This window comes from Podarcis tiliguerta, assembly GCF_965153285.1.
Source record: "Podarcis tiliguerta genome assembly, chromosome: 3".
Lineage (NCBI taxonomy): Eukaryota > Metazoa > Chordata > Lepidosauria > Squamata > Lacertidae > Podarcis > Podarcis tiliguerta.
This window is the reverse complement of record NC_139536.1, coordinates 61,813,378-61,832,732: the sequence shown is the minus strand read 5'-3', so window position 1 is coordinate 61,832,732 and position 19,355 is coordinate 61,813,378. Positions and strand designations below refer to the sequence as shown.

Sequence of the window (19,355 nt, the reverse complement as noted above, 5' to 3'; positions counted from 1 at the left end):
GGTTAACGTTTCCAGTCAATCACAAAGGCTGAGGTTGTACACTCCTGTTGCTTCTACTGCCAGACCAGCAATCTATAATTGGCTCAATAACATTCTTTCTGTTTGTTTCTCTGAGCTTCCCTGGGAAATACTTGAAAAAGGCAGTTCAAAACAACAACAAACAAATGGGTGAACTGTTTGCCCCTTCCCATGCCACTCTCACCATTTCTAAAGAAAACACCAAGTCTTTTAGATGGTGAAAAATGGTAACAGGAAGCTGGGAAGACACAAGAGAGGTATTGTTTGCTTCTGCTTAAATTGAAATTATGCCCTTGTGTATGTTGCACAGTCAGAAGTATCACTTCCTGCAGAAATGCGTGTGATTGGTATCCTGGTTCAATTCAAGATGCAGAAGAAAGTACAAATAACATGCAGCTTTGTGGGAGATGACAGGTCATTCCAGAAGCAGCGAAGACTTGTTAGGCAGAGGAAACCATAACCCCTAGATCCAAATCTGAAGGAGTCTCTGCCTGACTCAGTATGCAGAGACTTTAGTAGGATCAGTAGGGTAGGGTTTATGCTCAGACCATAAGGCTCCTAACTGCGAGCCCAGTCGCAGTGCCGCCCACCTTGCATCAGTATCTATATGTAATATATGATTAATAACTCAGGCAGACAACGATCTGGATTTTAAAAATGGCCACAACTTTATTGATTACAGAATGTAGCTGGAATTTTGGCTCAGGCACTGGTTGTAGCCATTCCAGCCTCCTACTGGAGGGCTAGAACCACTGCAGGGTTGTGCCAGGATTGTGGCCTCTCCAAGCGTTAACCTACTGAGTTGGCTGTCCTAAGGCCATTCCTGGAAGCCCTGTGGACCACCCGCCACAAGCTTGGCTTCACGACAGGAACATCCACTGAATCTCCTTTAATGGGGTACCCTGAAAACGCCGCTGGATCATACTGGGTGAAGCACCACTTCACCCCACAATTGAAGACTAGGATTCCACCCAATGCCTTAACCACCAAAGTCGTGACGATTTGCTACAAGGAAGGCAAAACCTCCAGACCAGCCAATTTGTCTACAGGGGAAATTCCTTCCCGGCTCCGAATATGGCAACCATCTGCGACCACAGCAAGGTCAGGAGAAAGAGGGGAAGCAAAATAAGGTTAAACTGTGAATGAAAGGAATGGAGGATTGTTAAAGCAGCAACCTGAAAGGTTCAACAAAATGAAGTTGACCTGGAAAATAAAGAAGATGAATGATAAGGGGTGGGTGGGTTGCTTCTCTGCCAACTGTGTTGAGACTGGACAGGGCTGCCAGCTTTTATGCCTGGCCAGCTGCAAGAGTAAGCATGCAGCCAATGTCTTCTCAGCCTGTGAGGCACACCCACTAGGCAGGACACTGACTGGCCCATTTGAGATGCTGCAGGAGGCGGGAACTTGAGCCAGGTGTCCAGGAGGACAGAGGAATTTCCCTAACAGCCACCTGGTTATATGTGCTCTGTTCTCACTGTCCAGGGATGGCGGCAGAGCGCAAAAGGCGGCAACAGACACCCACCCAGGAAGGGATAAGTGTCCATTCTCTATAAAGGTGCAGGGAGGAGGTGGCTAAAGTAATGGAGTAAGTTCTGCCATGACATCTGCAATAAGGGAAATGGGGAGGAAGGAAAAACAAGCATTTCCTACTGCCTTCTGAGGAAGCTTGGAAGAAAAGTCTTGTGAATGACTGAGGCACTACAGCAACAATTTTCAAAAAAAAAAAAAGGAACTAAACTGAGATCAGTGGAATGAACTGGTTGATACAGGAACAAAGGGAGTGTTTTCTTCACTTTTTTAAAAAAATCAAAAGCAACTTTAGCTGAATGAAAGTTTAAGTGGAAGATTGGTGGTGGTAGTGGAGGAGGAGGAAGGGCTATTTAACCTTTCTTCCACCATTTTCCACATTCATAATCACCAGTCTCCCAAGCGGCTTCTCTTACAGAAAAAGCATCTGAAGAGAAAATGGTTAAGCAGAAACACTCCATGCTTCCTGCTGCCAGTTCCTCTCAAACTGTATCTTGAAGCTGTTTGATTTTAAACAAACAAACGGGAAATATACATGTTTGCATGATACATCTAATTTGGCTCTAAACCTGTCTTTCTCTAGCTTGATTCTACTGCTTCCTTTTTTTTCTACCCACAAAAGCGAAACATACTTCCAAACAATAATGCCTGTTGCTCTTCAACAATACTTCAATTCAAGCTAAGGTTATGGGACCATCACCTGTGGATAAACTATCAAATGCCAGGAATTGAAGGTTCACCATCTGGTCCATTGAGTGAGTTCCAGACAGTGTCATTCAAGTGTAGTTGTGGAATGTCAGGCCCAAAGGGGGCATGCCCTCGTTTAAAAAAGCAACGTTATGGTCATTACTGAATGCAAAATGCCGAGTTTCTTTTTCTGAGCAGAATTTGATTTCAGCACAGTGGAATTTGATTCCACTTTGGTCTCACATATGAGCCAGGAATATTAATTTTATTAGTATACGAATGTGAGGGGAAATGCCTCCCCACAGCCCTTTTCAAGTCTCCCTACATTTTTCACAACTGAAAATCAAAGTTTGTGGTGGCGGCTGTATCACTACAATAAGGATAAACACAATGTTTATAGCCTGCAGTGCTTTAGAATTAAATGTCAGGCAAGATTCTCATTCCCTTATCAGTTAGCCACACAGGTAACAATCCAGTGTAAAACTGTTCTCCTTTTGGAGATTCGCTCCAGAAATTCACAAACAATAAAATGCCAAGTTCCTCATTTTGTCAGGACTAGAATGTTCAGTACAATCCTATGCATATTTACTTGGAAGTAAGACCCAGTGTCTTCCAATGAGGCTCACTCTCTAATAAGCGTGCTTAGGATCACACACTTAAAATCAATAAGTAACACTGTTCTTGGGTGAAAGGGAATCTCCTGTGGTTACACTCCTGTGGTTCCAAATGGGCTCACTCTAAAAGCAAAGACTCAGTGGCATTTGCACACTAACTTCTTCCTTTTTAGTTTAAGCAGGAATGCTTTGAACAAAGGGGTTAGAAAGTCAAGTGAGTTGATCCATCTGTCTTGGGAGCACAAGAAAAAGCAGGAGAGGGCACTGGGAAGCAAATGTAGTTCTGAAATACCATAAAATAGACCTTGAAATAATACCACTATGGATGGGCCCATAATAGAGAAGACCTGTGTTTTTAGTTGTCACATGCTGGCAAGTCTAAGAAACATATGTGCAACTTCAATGGGGATTGGGGTTTGAATTTGCCAGAAAGAGACAGAGCAGGATTAGCTATCAGCATAAAAGTATCAGAGCTGTGCTATCCAACAATTAAGGAAATCAGAGTTTAATAGATGTGAATGATAGTACAGTGGTATCTCGGGTTAAGTACTTAATTCGTTCCGGAAGTCTGTTCTTAACCTGAAACTGTTCTTAACCTGAAGCACCACTTTAGCTAATGGGGCCTCCTGCTGCCGCCGCGCCGCCGGAGCAGGATTTTTGTTCTTATATCTGAAGCAAAGTTCTTAACCCGAGGTAATATTTCTGTGTTAGTGGAGTCACTAACCTGAAGCATATGTAACCTGAAGCATATGTAACCCGAGGTACCACTGTACACTAGTAACTGGTGTTACTCCTGAACTCAAAAGAGGAGACAGCTTCTGCCCCTTGAATAGCTATCTAGATGTTGGATTTTCAGCATGCAAGCTATATATTCTGAAATTCCCTCCTCTGAACAGCTATTAAAGGTTCTGGATCCCTGTTCTCTTTGGCATCTGGTCATCTTAGCAGTACTGGGTAAAATGAGTGGGGGGGGGGGGAGATGCCACCCTAAACCTTCACATTTTCTGCTCAATATCTATTAGTATCTATAATATTGAACATTCACTTGGATGCCCAGAAAGAAAAGAACTTTTAAAATCCACATGATTGCTCAAAAACCACTATGGGATTCAGTCCCATTTCCTTCAGTTGCATGGGCTCTATTCAAAGTGCTTCAAATGCTAACATTTAACTGGATAATGCTCAGAGTTTTAAAGGACCAGTTGTGACTGGTATTGCATTTCAAAAAACAAATTGATTCTGCAACAGATGCAACAAGCTTGTGTTTAATATAAATCTGCTTCCCCTGCCTCCCCGCAGAAAGCTTACAGCCAAGGATCAGTGAATTTGCAAATCCTTTCCCACTTAACATATAAGTGGTGCTATAGAAAGGGATAGCTCTTTGTTGCAGTATCCTCTTCCAACAGCAGCTGGCTGCTATTCCTATTTCCATAGAAGGGTACATCCTGGGTCCTAAGCTGTGCAGGCAAACAGTGGTACCTTGGGTTAAGAACTTAATTTGTTCTGGAGGTCCGTTCTTAACCTAAAACTGTTCTTAACCTGAAGCACCACTTTAGCTAATGGGGCCTCCCACTGCTGCCGCGCGATTTCTGTTCTCATTCTGAAGCAAAGTTCTTAACCCGAGGTACTATTTCTGGGTTAGCGGAGTCTGTAAGCTGAAGCGTTTGTAACCTGAAGCGTCTGTACCACTGTACTGGCATAAAGGACTAAACTGGTAGCAGGTAGTTTGGCATCAATTTTTTAAAGTACATTTTATGATTTATTTATTTTTTTTAAAATCTTAAAAGCCCTGCTAAGGAAACCACAGTTTGCTGTTGCTGAACTTTTAAAAGAGAATCACATTTTAAGATGTGCTTTTTTCAGGGGTTACTCAAGAGTACGGTATGTGGTACCAGCACCTCTTTTTGGTTTGTTTGTTTTTTAAAGTATGGCACTTACTGTAACTACTTTATGATGAGTACTAGCACCTATTTTTATAGAAAAAAAAGCACTGATTTTAAGTATTTTTTAAAAAATTATTCATTCAACTAAAATCTCATGCATCATGTTTATGGGAGCAATGAATACAAAAAATAGATTGGATGGGAATATTAAGTTATTGCACTCAAACAGGATTATAGGAGCACATTTCCTTCTTTGCTTTCCCTAATTCTTCTAAAACATTAATACAGTCAAAGGGTGTTTGTGATGCACCACCCACCACAAAGGCAAAGCAGAGAGACTCTAAAACAATCTCTTTGGTGACAATCCTTAAAATCTTTGGTCTAGCGGCTATCCTGTGGCTCCTGCACATCTTTTCAAGAGAAGAGGCTACACAAAACAAACTATTTCTGTACAAATCCAAATAACCATTTATTTTGGTAAAATTTATACCACCAGATTCTACTTTTAGCCAGGAAGTGCAAACAAAGCATGGAGACAGCTTGTTCCCTGACCCCAAATTCATTCTGTGTTGCTATAGCATCACCCTTGAGAAAATGGGGCTGGCTCTTTTCCTCTCCTTAGTCCTGCTCAATGGGCTTTTGTCAGCTGTTGAATTATAGCATTAAAATTTAAATACTACAGATTTAAGGGAGGATTATTATGACACCCTGACACATTCTTTCTGTTGCCGCGGGAAACAACCCCAGAGAATGAGCAGAAGACATTCAAACAACAACAAGGAGCTTTTAAGCCACAGTGATGTTGCATGTACATATATTTGGTAACAAGAGGAAAGGCTCCAACCTTGATGATTATTGTTTCTGTACCAAAGGAGACTGCAAAGCTGCACGGATCACAAACCCTCTCAAATTAGGGTTGCTAACAATTGCATTCTCCCCCGCTGATTGTCATTCCTTTTGCAAGCTCATTTGTTTTGTATTCACTGAATGGAACTTTTTGCTTTACCTGTTCTTGGCCAAACACATATAGAAGGGGTGTGTGCATGCATACACATGTGTGTATTCTTCCACAGCACACACACATTGATTCATGAAATGAATGAAGGCAGGAGAAAAATCTGTAGCTGGCAGTCTCTAAATGCTGAGTTTGCATTGCATAGCTGTATGTGTCTTTAGGAAAGCAGATGAGAGAAGATTCTATACAAAGAAAATCCCATCATGGGAAAATTCAGAAATGACAGGCCGGATGCTGACATTTTACCCCTAGCATCCCTTCAGATACTGCACATGGCTTCCAGGAGCTGCACAATCCCACAACTCATGATGTTTTGCCAACAGCATCTGCTGGTTCTAATGCTAGTGGCAGCAGCACGAGGCCACAGCACCCTGTGGTGTAACATTCCTGCATTTTTCAGAGAATGAAAATCACCCTACAATGCACAATACTATGCGATGCATTAAAAAAATTGACATAATTCTGGGGCAGAGAGGTACTCAGCATTCTGTATGTCTCTTTACAGCAATAGAAATGTACTTAATGAAAAGGATGCAACACATTTCAAGCAGCAAGATGGCTCTTCTTCAGGGAAATTTTAAATCATAACTAAAACATAAACAATTCCCATTTCAAAATCACATAAGATAGTCTTTATTAATCACGATATTATTTACACCTTTCATCTGGACAATTCTGTGAAATGTGTATGCTCAATGTTTTCAAAACTTGTAAAGATTCAGGCAACACACAAATAAAGATAGATTTTGGGATGACGTGTAGGGGGAGGAGAGGTAGGAAATCTTGTGCTAGCACTAATTTTGCCCTATGTTTTGAAGTCTAGGTGAAAGGAAAATGTCAAGGAAATGCCATCAGCTCAGAGGCGAGAGGTGGAAGGGCAGCTGGGTTACAGGGAGCCTCCAAAGATCGTGAGAAGCAGCACTTCCTCTGCGGAGGAGGGAAGCCACGCCTCCAGTGGGGAAGGGATGCAGGGCTCGGAGGATGCAAGGGCAAAGCGGGGGGGGAGAGGCAGGTCCCCCCTTAGCCACGGCCTCTCTGCGCAGTAGGTTTACGCACAGAGAGGGGAGACATTGGATGGGGGTCAAGAGACTACTCTGCTGGGGAAAGTTTAAGGACCGCCCACTCTCAGATTCTGCTAGTGACTAAGGAAGACATGGAATTGAGACGTTCTGCACTGAAAATGTTTTTTGCACTGATAATAAAACCTTTGAAAAGACCAGTGGGGATCTTGCCTGTTCGCTCTCGAGCAACCACGCTGGTAGGCATAACAGAAAAGGTACCCACTTCTAAGTGCCTAATCAGTACGGTAGTAAGTATACATCAAATCTCTGTTCTTGGGGAAAAGGGACACACGAAAGCATGGTGGCCATTTTGAGTGCCATGATCTTGTGTTATTTTGCACCAAGATCTTGCCCAGAAAAAAGCACCCCCCCCCCAAAAAAAATTAACCTTTTCCGGGTTGCAATCTCACATGTGCATCCCCCAAGCGTACCTTTTGGGCTCTATGATCTCACATAAGTCAGCTGACTCATGCAAGAACATGGGCGGGAAGACACAAGTCACAGTTTTGGGACTCAAAATGCTGGAGAGTATAAATTTGACCCTGAACTGTGCCACTTATTAAGGAATCATTTTAGCAACTGAATGATATAAAATGTTGCACTAACCACCCATAATGGAAACAGATTTTGTGGGCATCCAGAAGGTTTCATGGGGGGAGGGATTCCTGTTGTGTGAGCAGAAGTCCGTTTTTCGAAGAACAGGTGCATATGGATAACATGCACTCTAATAAGAAAAAAATTGTTTGGATGCAGGGGGCTGAGATCCTATTGCACCTCAGGATTATGACTGCATTCAGCATGATCTTGCAGTGTCATGTTTACAGAATCCCTTTCCGCCCCAAATGAATGAGGATATGCAAAGCTTACACTCAAAAATTGCATCAACATACAAATGCTAGATGGTAAAGATTACCTCATTGGCCCTGGAAACATTATCTAACCCACCTCTGCTGTAAGTTTTTCATGATAGACTGCTGAGTTAACAAATAACACTGTCCTTCGAGAAATAAAGTACAACAGAATGGTGGGGAGATGGGATGGATCGTATACCTGGTTGATCTCAGTTAAATTATTCTGTTGCCCAGGGTGAATGTCTATGTCTTTTGTTGAGGACTTTCTTCTTTTTACTTTTTTTGCCAGTGAAGTGTCGGTTTGCCTGAAGGATGACTCCTGTAATAAACAACAGGAAGATTATAAAAGGAAGGTGGGGTATAAAATTCATAAATATATATTTTTAAGTTGGATTTGATGGATTGATTGATTTCAGAATGTATAAACTGCTATACATTCAGTGAACACCCAGACAGTTTACAGAAATAAGATACAAAAACATAATACAAAATACAAAACTTTATATATTTATTTTAAAACAACAAAATTTATTTACTATTTAATTGTTAGGTGTTTAAAATATGCCCTTGCATATTGCAAGGGAGTTCCAAAGATTTCCCTCTTCCTTCAGCATTCGAAAAGACCACACATTTGGTAAGTTAAAAATTGTTTTACTTACAAACTCTTCAAAGGTCTGGTTCATGTGTTTTTCCAAACATCAGTCAGAAAAGTTGCATGGGTAGTATTGTTACAAAACTCCCAGTTTATTGGTACAGTCTTTCCTGGAGAAATTGAACCTAGGACTCTCTGCATGCAGAGTATGTGCTCTACTATTGAGTTAAAAAACCACCAGATCCACTATGATGGTGTAGGGAGAGCACACTATGGAGTGGAGAGTGATGAGTTGTATCTGTCAGTTCAGAGGAAAATGGTTTACCTAGATCTGGACCCACCCAAAGAACAATCAGAACAAATAAAGAATTTGCAGGTCGTTCTTGACAAAATTGAACTTTTCAAATTACATTATTTTCTCCCCACACCGCAAGTATACCAACTTTCAATCCATGCAAAAATTTTACGAGAACTTTTTATATGAAAGGTTTACAGCTATTTTTATTATGCTTTCCATATTCGTTTTAAGTGCCCCGTTTCCAGGAAGCCTTATTTTCGGTAAGAAAGTGTGTCTTCGGAAATCACTTTTTAAAAAGAGAAATTGTCACTGGAAAGCAAACTTCCAGTTAAACAATATTTGGAACTGAAATAGTAACAGCTTTATTTTTAGGGTTTATTTTTATAAAAAAAGGGGGAAAAAAACATCACTTTCTATATTAGAAAAGATAGTATTGAGCAAATGGGTGCATTTGGAACAAAGGGAGGTTGAAGGTATGGAAGGAACTGGTCTAATTTTGATCTAATGTTTCCAGCTTAAGGTTTTTACCCAGTTCTTCACTCTCTACACTTGCACAAAGCAATTCTGGGCTAAAATGGCTCCCTGCCACTCCCTGAGCCAGCACCCTATGCATTGCTCTCCTGCCTCTACTGAACACTGACAACAGAGAAAACCGTGCTTCTCAGCAAACCCCCAGCTAGTTGGTCTTTGGAGTTACGTAAGGTCCGTATAGTTAAAGCTATGGTTTTCCCAGTAGTGATGTATGGAAGTAAGAGCTGGACCATAAAGTAGGCTGATTGCCGAAGAATTGATGCTTTTGAATTATGGTGCTGGAGGAGACTCTTGAGAGTCCCATGGACTGCAAGAAGAACAAACCTATGCATTCTTAAGGAAATCAGCCCTGAGTGCTCACTGGAAGGACAGATCGTGAAGCTGAGGCTTCAATACTTTGGCCACCTCATGAGAAGAGAAGACTCCCTGGAAAAGACCCTGATGTTGGGAAAGATGGAGGGCACAAGGAGAAGGGGGCGACAGAGGACAAGATGGTTGGACAGTGTTCTTGAAGCTACCAGCATGAGTTTGACCAAACTGCGGGAGGCAGTGGAAGACAGGAGTGCCTGGTGTGCTCTGGTCCATGGGGTCACGAAGAGTCAGACATGACTAAACAACTAAACAACAACAACAGGCTGAAGGCAGATTGCTTGCTTCCCTTCAGCCTAGGCCAGTGTAGTGTACCCTCCAACATTCCTCAGATGAAAACAGGGACATTTCTCACTCCTCTGCCAATTGACCTTTCTCGATCCCCCATTTGTTTGCTCCCACCCCAAGAGCATTTCCTGTTAGAAGAAGGGAGTGTGCCAACACTGTGGCCAACGGGCACAGCATAGATGCCCTCCATTGTCATAAGAAAACCCTTACACCCCAATTTGATATTATTTTATCCTTTGGTACAAAAAAGAAAAGCACCCACAAATAAATTTTAGAAAGGGACAAGATTAGACACGGGCGCACAAAGCGTTGCCCTCTGCTCTGCTTTCCCCTTCTTCCCCTCCAGAGCTGTCCTGCCCTCTGCCTTCCTCTCAGAGAGGACACACCATGCAAGGCTGGGCCTTGGCGGTAGCAGCCTCTCCTCCTCCTCAACTGCTGTACAGCAGTCACTACAGGCTGCCCAAGGGAGGAGGACAGCAGCAGCGGCCATGGAGAGGACATGGAGAGGCAACGGAATGCTCCCTCGCCACTCCTGCCATGGCTGCTTAGGACAAACACCAGTTCATCCTCCCTCCTGAGCTTGGTGGTACTGGCACTGGTGGAGGAAATAGGGACATCCCAGGATCAAATCAAAAGCCATAAAAAGCCTGCTTCGGGGATGGCAGCTTAAAGGACTGCAGGGAGGGGGTAGGATGAATTGGCCGCACATGCCCTCTAAGCAATTTTCCCAGCAGGCAACCTTCCACCATTTAAAGGTTTGCAAGAGAGAGCAGTGATTGGCCTGGGAGAATATGTACCCTCTGAGTCAAATTATCCCACAATCCTGACTTTCCTGACTTTCTATTTACACAAACACACTGCAATGCTTCACTAGTTGTGCACATATTCCATCTGATTTCCCTTTTCATCAACCTATAGTTTCTTTTAGTTTATATAAACCCCCCCCTGTAAAACTGACTTTGGAAGGAGAAAGGACTGCCACAAAAAATATTGTCCCTAACCCCACTAATCTTACGGGTTTCATATCAAAAGACCTAATTGTGCTAAACAGGAAGCAAATATATGTCAATCATATTTTAGCATCATGAGTTCTGCATGCTCCCTCTCATCTGATAAAAATTACTGATTTACACAAAAGGCAAGCATTTCATGAAATAAACTTCTGTCACAAGAGCAGAAGCCAATTTTAGAACATTTTCATATGGTTAAATATGCTTTGAAATTGATAAAATGTGAGATACACTTCCCATAAGAACTTCCTTCTCTTAATGTGACTAGCAACTTCTAGGGAGGTTCAAATGCAGATGCCAGCCTATATTTATAAAATACCTGGTCAGGACCAGGAGTGGATATTAGGTGGGAAAAACTCAACTTGATGAATTTGGAGTAGGTCAAGTGTTGGGATGGTGGATAAATTCAATTCAGTTTGCATTTAAAGCCACATTTATCATATTTTCACTTTCCCAAACAATTTGAGAACTAAAACATAGCCATCCTTAGAAATGTACATTTATCCAAATTTTGTGATGCAGTTCTCCAACCAATCACTGTTGACAGAAATGCAAATATTAGGTAAAAGTATGCATAAGAATGAATATATTAATAAAAATAATATACGAAATATTTTATATTAGGAAAAACTGCTTGCAAAAAAAGAGAAGAAAATAGATTGAACATGGGGGGGGGGAGCACCAATCACATCTCCTGTACTTGTTTACTGAACATACAAAGATGATTGTGTGAATAACTGGTATAAATCTATTGTTAGCTTTTTCTAGTAGTACCACAGTTACATTTTTGTAGTGCTTCCTTTGCAAGTACATTTAAGAAAGGTTTTTTTAAAAAATGGCATTATATGTTATTATTAAATATCTGTAGTGCCAGCAATAAAAAATATATTTATGCATTGCCTTCTTTTACAAATCTGTTCTGTAGCATAAAACTAATGTGATGGTAGCAATGAAGATTTATCGGCTGTTTGTTTTCCATCAGCATTATAATGGCTGCAGTTATGTTTTGGGAAGCTGCTAATGATCTACCTTGACTTCATCTACTACAACTGACATGACACCATATGCCTAGCCATGCTGTTCCGCTTTATAATAAAACAACCCAGCTAAAATGAAGGCGCAGTGCTTCACTTATTAGACGCTTCCAGTTCATTCTTGTGGCTGTTATGATGCCACAAACAGAGTCACTTAATGGATGAAGGGTCAAACCTACCAGCTTCCTCATTAGGAAAGGGTGAACGTGTGACTAGAGCCTTAGAACAGATCATATTCTTCCTTTGCAGTTTTTACCTTAGAGTCATCAGATTGTCTGCCTTTATCTCCATCCACTTTATCTTCATTCCAAGGAGAAGGAAACTTGGAAGGAAGGAAACTTTGCTGCTCCAGAGCTGGCATCTCATTGGTTAACTTCTGCTGTGGCTTCTGAACCTGGAGAAATGTGAACATGACAAAAGGTTGCCGCAACCTTCTAAAGGATACATTTTCTCCCAATTCAGCTGCCTTCCAAAATCATGCTTCCTCTTCTTCTGGCCCTCCATCTGCTGCTGAGTTTCTTTCAGTATTCATTCTCTCACCTTTTGTTCCAGGAGGATCTCTGAATCTCTATCAGAACTTGGTACTTCTTGGTTCCCAGGTGTCTCCATCACAGGAAGGAAAGACTAGGTAAAGAGAATGACAACACACCAGATGTTTTTAGAACATCAACTCTTCAGGGTGTTTTCAGAAGTCGTTGGACTCAGGAACAGTGGCAGGCAAGCCGGAAGAACAATGGGAAGTACTTCACTGAGGAGCTGCTGTCCATTGTGGGAGTTGTAAAGCTACATTCATACATCATCTTAGGCACATTTGACTTTAATGATGTCAACATGGTTGCAGGCAGGATGGTTGAAATTGTGCAAATCAAGTCCCAAGCAAGTCTGCAAGCGTAGCAGGTCTTTTTGTGCCAGAGCTGCTTCGGGATGCCTGGCACAAAAAGAGCTTTTAAGCTTTCGACCTTGCTTGAAGGGCTAGGCCACCTCAGCATGCTGGATCTGGTTAGTGATACACATGCTCTCTCAATAGGGAGAACCTTCAATGGGATAAACATTTCAAATTTGTTTACATGTGCAGCATAGACGTGAATAAGCTGTTAACGATAATATAGTGGTTATTAGAGGACAAACTGAACAGAGATATCCTTCTAGAGCTTCTGCTTTTGGTGCTTCAGTAGAGTGTGATATAAAAGCTTGTTTCGGCAGACTGTGATATCAAAGCAACGAAGAGCAAACTGTAAACAGGACTCAGCTAGGGAATAAGGAAAGGAATGCATTCAAATTTCAGTGATCTGCTAATGGGTTTTTACTGGATTATTTTGCAAGGCTCCAGAGTAACTCCAGATTTTCAAAACTGTCTCTCAGCCAGCCAGCCAATCTTCGTTATTTTTAGTTAGCTCATTTACAGTTTTCATTTTATTGCTCTAATTTGTGAACAGCTGTGCCATCAAATTTAAATTCCAGTTCTTGTTTTGTTGAAGGTTAAGCAACTTTTTCCTTCCAGCTAGATGTTTTTGAAACATTAAAGGAGGCTGGAGAAGGGACAAGATGCCTGCATTATTATTATTTTTAAAAAGACTCAGCATGATAGCTTCTCAGTCAGTGATCTATGTTATTCCAAGTAACTATTTTGGCATAGACAATGGTGAACAGCTCACAAAAATACAAGATCTTTCTGATTGTATGACTAGAAGGAAGATCATGTTGTTGTTTTACAGAAGGGTTGGAGGCTTCATGAAGAAACACCAGTGCCTGGACTGTGCACTCTTGTCTCACAATCCTCTCTGGGAACTTTACTTCCATAATGCATTTCCATAAAGAAGGAAATGGATAAAAGGAGAATGTACACCATGCCATGAATCATACTACCTCTGACTTCTTTTGAACTTGAGTAAGGTTTTTGGTTCTTTTTATATAATTACTTAAAGCCAAAAGATCTATGTGTGTTCATGTACCACTAGGCAAAATGGCCTCTCCATTTTGTGACCTGATTCACCACAAGGAGTGGGAACATATATTTTTTTTTGTTTGGAGGGCAGAGTGATCTTTGGGGGGTAGACAAAACATCCCGGAGCTCTTAATGTAGCATCAGGCTGGCAGTTGAGGGACGCTGAGGGAGGAAGACAGCTACTGCAAAAAAGAAAGAGAAAACAATGCAAAGTGTGTGTGTGTGTGTGTGTGTGTGAGGGAGGGGAGGGAGGGAGGGAGAGAGAGAGATACCTGCCATTTCTTGCAAAAATGGCCCCATTGGAACAAGGCATTCTGTGAAATCTAAAATGGTGACTACCAGCCCAACATGTTCATAAAAAGATCATACTCCCAGCTGCTAAAAATACATAGGAATCCAGGCAAATTTGCCTCCTTTTTGTTACCAAACACCTCTTCCCTCTCAGTTCCAAATGATCAACCTTCTCCTGTTTCTGGTAGCCTCCCAGGGGCATTGTATGAAAAGAATCTGGCTACCCCAATCTGGCTACCCCATCTTTTTTGTGTGTGTCACAACATACCACTATTTCCAGGGTATTTTCAGATACATTTTAAAACAGGCCTGGAAAAAGGCTTGCTCTTCATAGCCGCTCCAAATGGCTAGAAATTTCACTGCACACAGGTGGTGTAGTGACAATAAAGGTTTATTATTATTATTATTGATTATTATTATTATTATTATTATTATTATTATTATTTAAATAGTTTTTAAAAAGAAAGACAAAATAAAAGGCAGTTTTTGGACCACTTTATAAAATTGTAAGTACTTTTCTGAAAGTTTCAAAAAATCCACACAGAGGTTGAAAAAGGGACAGGACCAACTTTCTGTCTGTGAAATATTCACAGACCCAATTTCAGTGGGACTTACTAACTTAGCTTCAGTCCATTCCAATGTAAATAATTTATTGATAACACAGTGCAAACTGAACTGAGTAAAAGTCTGCATTACCGGACAGTTCTTATCAAAATTGTCATGCTGAGGAGGATTTGAAGCATTTGGTGCATTTGAAGGGTTCTGTCTACTGCTGCCTTCTGATAGTCTCATCCGTTGTAGGGAAGAACTTTCTGATGCCATCTGTTTTTTAAAAAATGCAAAATTTTAAATCAAATGTTATTCATATAAAGCAGCCCACAAAACACTTCTTTGCTTTCTAGGTTACCTGTTTAAAAAAACGGAACCACTGACAACCTCTCACTTTAACTTATATTCATCAAAGTTCTGTCCCCTTAAAGATGGTTGTTAAGACTTAATTTCAGTTAATAATGTCTGGGAATATATAACAAATAAGAAAAAACGAACTACTTGCAGAAGTTGAAAATAAATATTTCTTTCTACATTTCCCCCAGAGATGGAGGACTTGGGCATTCTAGAATGTGGGAAGTACATGCTGTCCTTGGCTGTCAAAACATTAAAATTTTTGGGTTGTATCAGAAAGCAAAGGAAGCAGGAAGTGTATGGGTCTCTTGGTCCCCAGTCCCTATGCTTTTCAGAATGTTTGAAGGCACTCTGTTATCTACAGAACATGAGCAAATGTCAAGCCAGTTCAACCAAATTCATCTTTAGTGTATAGTTGAAACATAGTGGATAAGGTCTCCATTTATATTAGGCTGAAAGATTTGCCACCATATGTGGATAGAAATGTTGCACACAGATCTGCTAAAGTGAACAAACAAATCCTTACATATGCAATACATTACTGAACAGGTAACTTTAGCATCCAGCCCTATGATCACAATGAGCAAACACCATCCAAAATCTGTGTACCATTAAGGGAGTTAAGACTTAGAAGTGTTTCACTCATGTCATCACTGGCCTAATTTTCATTTCACAGAGAGACATTATGAAATCTTAAAGCTGGTTGTAGGATTAACATACTGGGAAAATTCAAAAATATAACCGTAATTAAAATACATTGCAAGCTTTTTCCTCACTACTCATCTTAACCACTTGATAAGCATATATGACATTCTGAAACCTCAAATCCTTGGTTGGTTTCTGGTTTTTTGTTTCAATGTGGGAGATTTAAGCTAGTCAACTTGAATACAGGATAGAAAAAAAGTCTGGAGCTGTTTTAGAACATTTTTTTTTCTGGAAATTCTCCTTTTCTCTCTAGGCATTTATCAAAGCAGGAAATATCGTAGGCACATACACCATACTTCAAGATTTCCAGGATCATTAAAAGTAACTATAGAATTTTTTTTTTATAATTAAGAGCTTGGTTTGTGTTTAAAAGAATTTGGTTCATGTTGGGGCAAATGAATGGTCTTCAACTGCAAACAGATACTTTGGTGTAAACATATGGTATGCTTTTAAGGAATGCATTTGACATTGGATGAAAAAAGCAACACATGCTAGGCTACTAGTGAAACTGTATGCACCAGTGATGTTTCCTGCTTCACTTAAAGCCTGGAGAATTAAGAAGCCATTATAAGAAAATTAATATTTTCCCTTAATCGCTGTTGTGCCAAGAATATGTTTGAATGGCATGAGCATTTATAATGCTAGCATTCTGAATGGCACAAATTGTGTACAGATCTTAAAATAAGACAAAACCACACTAAGACCTGATTTGGTCCTACATAGTCAAGACATATGTACTCTTGGAAACCACATAATTTCAATAAGAGAGTTAATCAGTTCCCTGTGCAAGTCCTCTTTGTGATAAAGCACAGCTGATTTTCAAACCATTCACCAAATTCACTACACCATACCCTAAGCACATGCTGTTTTTCCCAAAGAATCCTGTGAGCTGTAGTTTACCCTACACAGAGCTACAGCACTCCGTGTATTGTCTTCTGCTGTTTATTTAAGAACTCACTTCAGAGATAATGATAAATTAAGCTTCATTATTGATAATGCCTGGGAGCATGGACAAATTAGAAATTAAATCCTCCAGCCAGGTCACACCTTTCCGAGTCCTGATGTCCTGGGTCATAGCTCATTTTTTTAAAGGAGCCATGTGTCAGATATTTAGTTGATAATGCATAATTACACCCATAACCCGGAATGAACTACAATTCCCAGAATTCTTTCGGGAAAGCCATATGCTTTCAGTGTATGGTGTGGATGTTAAATTAGTCAACTTCAGGATGGGATTAAGTCAGGCAGAAAATTTTAAGAAATTGGAATGGAGCGACGCTAATAAACATAATTGACTGTCAAGTTAGAAGATTTTAATGCTAAATTCAAGTTTTGTTTCTTAGTGCAATTTGACCTATGAAGTCATCTTCAATAATGTTATACTATGCTGGAACAGGAACAAAAAACAAATGAACTGCTCTTCATCAGGCCAAAAGATTACAGTATTTGACAAAATTCCTTTCACTTCATGCCAATTACCACCCAAGTGTCTGAGGGTCAATTTTGTGAAGTGTTTCTCTCTTTCCATGTTTTAAGGTCTGAGAATAATATATGGTTACATGGATGTAGTAAATTCGGATAAACAACTGAGCAATAGAAACAAACACACTGTCATATTTTGAGAAAGGATCGACATGAATCAAGGACAAAGGCTTTATATGTTAAACACTCTATTGTGCCTGTTTCCAAAATGCTGCTAACTCTTCACCTGTCAACCTATAGCCCATGTTGTTGTACAAGGAGGTCTGTACAATTTATGAATACTGTAGCCCCAAGTGAGGGCTGTTTAAATGGCCAGGGAGTGGGCCTGAGGGAAGCCTTCCCACTCCATCAGTTCCACCCCCTGGCCCGGGCAGTTGTCCAGGCCTGCATCCCCATTGGCCAATTCAGGCCAGGATCTGGTTCCTGATAGGCTGCATGGGCTTACGCTAACACCACCCATCAGGAAGGGACACTGAAGCTAAGATTCCCTTGTCGGGGTCCCCAGTGGAGCCTCTGCTGTCCTGCAACACCGCCACACCAGAAGGGTGAGCGGACTTACTGTACAAGGAGGTCTGTACAATTTAGTGAATACTGTAGCATCGGATTAGAGAGATGAGCAGATATTTTTGTATTTAGCTTTCCATTATGAGCACCAGGAAGAATGCATACACCTGAGTTGCAATTCTTTCATTCTTATATCCACACATTCACGGGTGAACATTTGGAAAGGGCTGTGGTGCAGTGGAAGAATCTTTGTTTTGCATGCAGAGGGTCCAAGGTTCAATCCCAGGCATCTCCTGGTACAGCTAGGAGTGCTTCCTGTCTGAAACCCTGGAGAGCCCCTGCCAGTCAGTGTAGACAATATTGAGCTATATGGACCAATGGTCTGACTCAGTATAAGGCAGCTCCCTGAGTTTGGGGATAAATACGTAAAATGGAAATTGATGGTCATTTTCAGCAAGAGATTCAGATCTCTCTACACATTCAAATAGCACAAGGTGTAGCCTCTCCTAAACAGTAGCACTTCAGTCTAGGGATGGATCATATGTTGAATGTGCCTCCATCATTTAAAGTTTCCCTCTAGGAGAAAAATATGATATCCAGAGTGTGATGCAGACATTCTGCTCACTTGTAAAACCTGCACATGAGCAAGGAAAGTAGAGATCAGCACACTGAGCTCAATATCCCATTGTCCACCAAGTGCCGGATGGAAATCTCCAGTAGCATGAGGAGCTTTCACCAGTACTGGAGGTTCCCCACTTCAGGCTGTCACCCTCTATGAGTTGGAAGGAATAGAGAACAGAGCTTAGCTCATTTGTCCCCGTTCTTCCCACATGTGCAAGATTTACACTTGAGCAGAATAGCTACATAGGGCTATAGAATAGCTGCATAGAGAGTATTTTTACATGACGAAGCATTCTAATATGAAGTTCCAGACTTCAACCTTAAGTGGTACAGTCCAGATGGACCACACCATATGTGATTTCTGCATATCAGTGCTCACACCGTTGCTTGGGAATGTGGAAGGCAGGTACCGGGCAGCCATTTGGTACTGTAGAGTTATTCTCAGGATATGGCTGTCATTGGAATATCTACTTCTCACATATTTAGCTCTATGGGACAAAAGCGGCCAAGAAAACACAATTTAATCCCAAAGCTGTTCATGAAAAAAATGCCATGAACCACTGACGTTCTTCTTGCTCTTTAAAATGGTCTAATTTAAGAAATTGAGAATTAAAAAAAAATAATAATGTCTGAAAGTATTTTTAAAAAAGTATGCCTCCTTCAACCCTACGCCAAGTCTTTGCCTGACATAATATAAAGGTCTGGTTTATAAATTAACTGCAAGACAGAGTTTATAATGGAAATAGCTATTGACCCTTGGCTGTGGCAGTGCATTTTCTGTGGCAATATTAAGTTACAACTCTGTTCCCTGGGCACAGCCTAGTGAGTTATATAACAGTGGCCATTGCATGATTGCTCAACTTCCTTTACCTAACCCTAATTGCATGCTGGACATAAAAAAAACCCTCTTCTATGACATGTTCAGCAGAGACACTGCTGACGCCACCAACCTCATCCACTGTTGCCTTTTAAGATGCTCCAATGAGATGCAGCATGCAGGTGCCACCCACCTTAAAAGGATATTTTGTTTTCCTGTCTCTCCTTTCCGAACTGAAAAGCGGTTTCTGACTAAAATGAACTAGTACAGTAAAATATTTGAACTAATAGGAAAAGGCGAAGCTACATG

General features: G+C 40.9%; 1 protein-coding gene across 1 annotated transcript in view; it reads right to left on the bottom strand.

Moving 5' to 3' along the window:
• LOC310674922 (uncharacterized protein) overlaps positions 1-19,355 on the bottom strand; it is a 114,876-nt gene that overhangs the window by 67,642 nt on the left and 27,879 nt on the right. Inside the window, exons 6-9 of the mRNA XM_083434808.1 lie at positions 14,711-14,836; positions 12,319-12,402; positions 12,035-12,172; positions 7,856-7,975 (exon numbers count right to left, since the gene is read on the bottom strand). Of these exons, the coding sequence (XP_083290934.1) occupies positions 7,856-7,975; positions 12,035-12,172; positions 12,319-12,402; positions 14,711-14,836 (468 nt within the window). The remainder of the gene's footprint in view (positions 1-7,855; positions 7,976-12,034; positions 12,173-12,318; positions 12,403-14,710; positions 14,837-19,355) is intronic.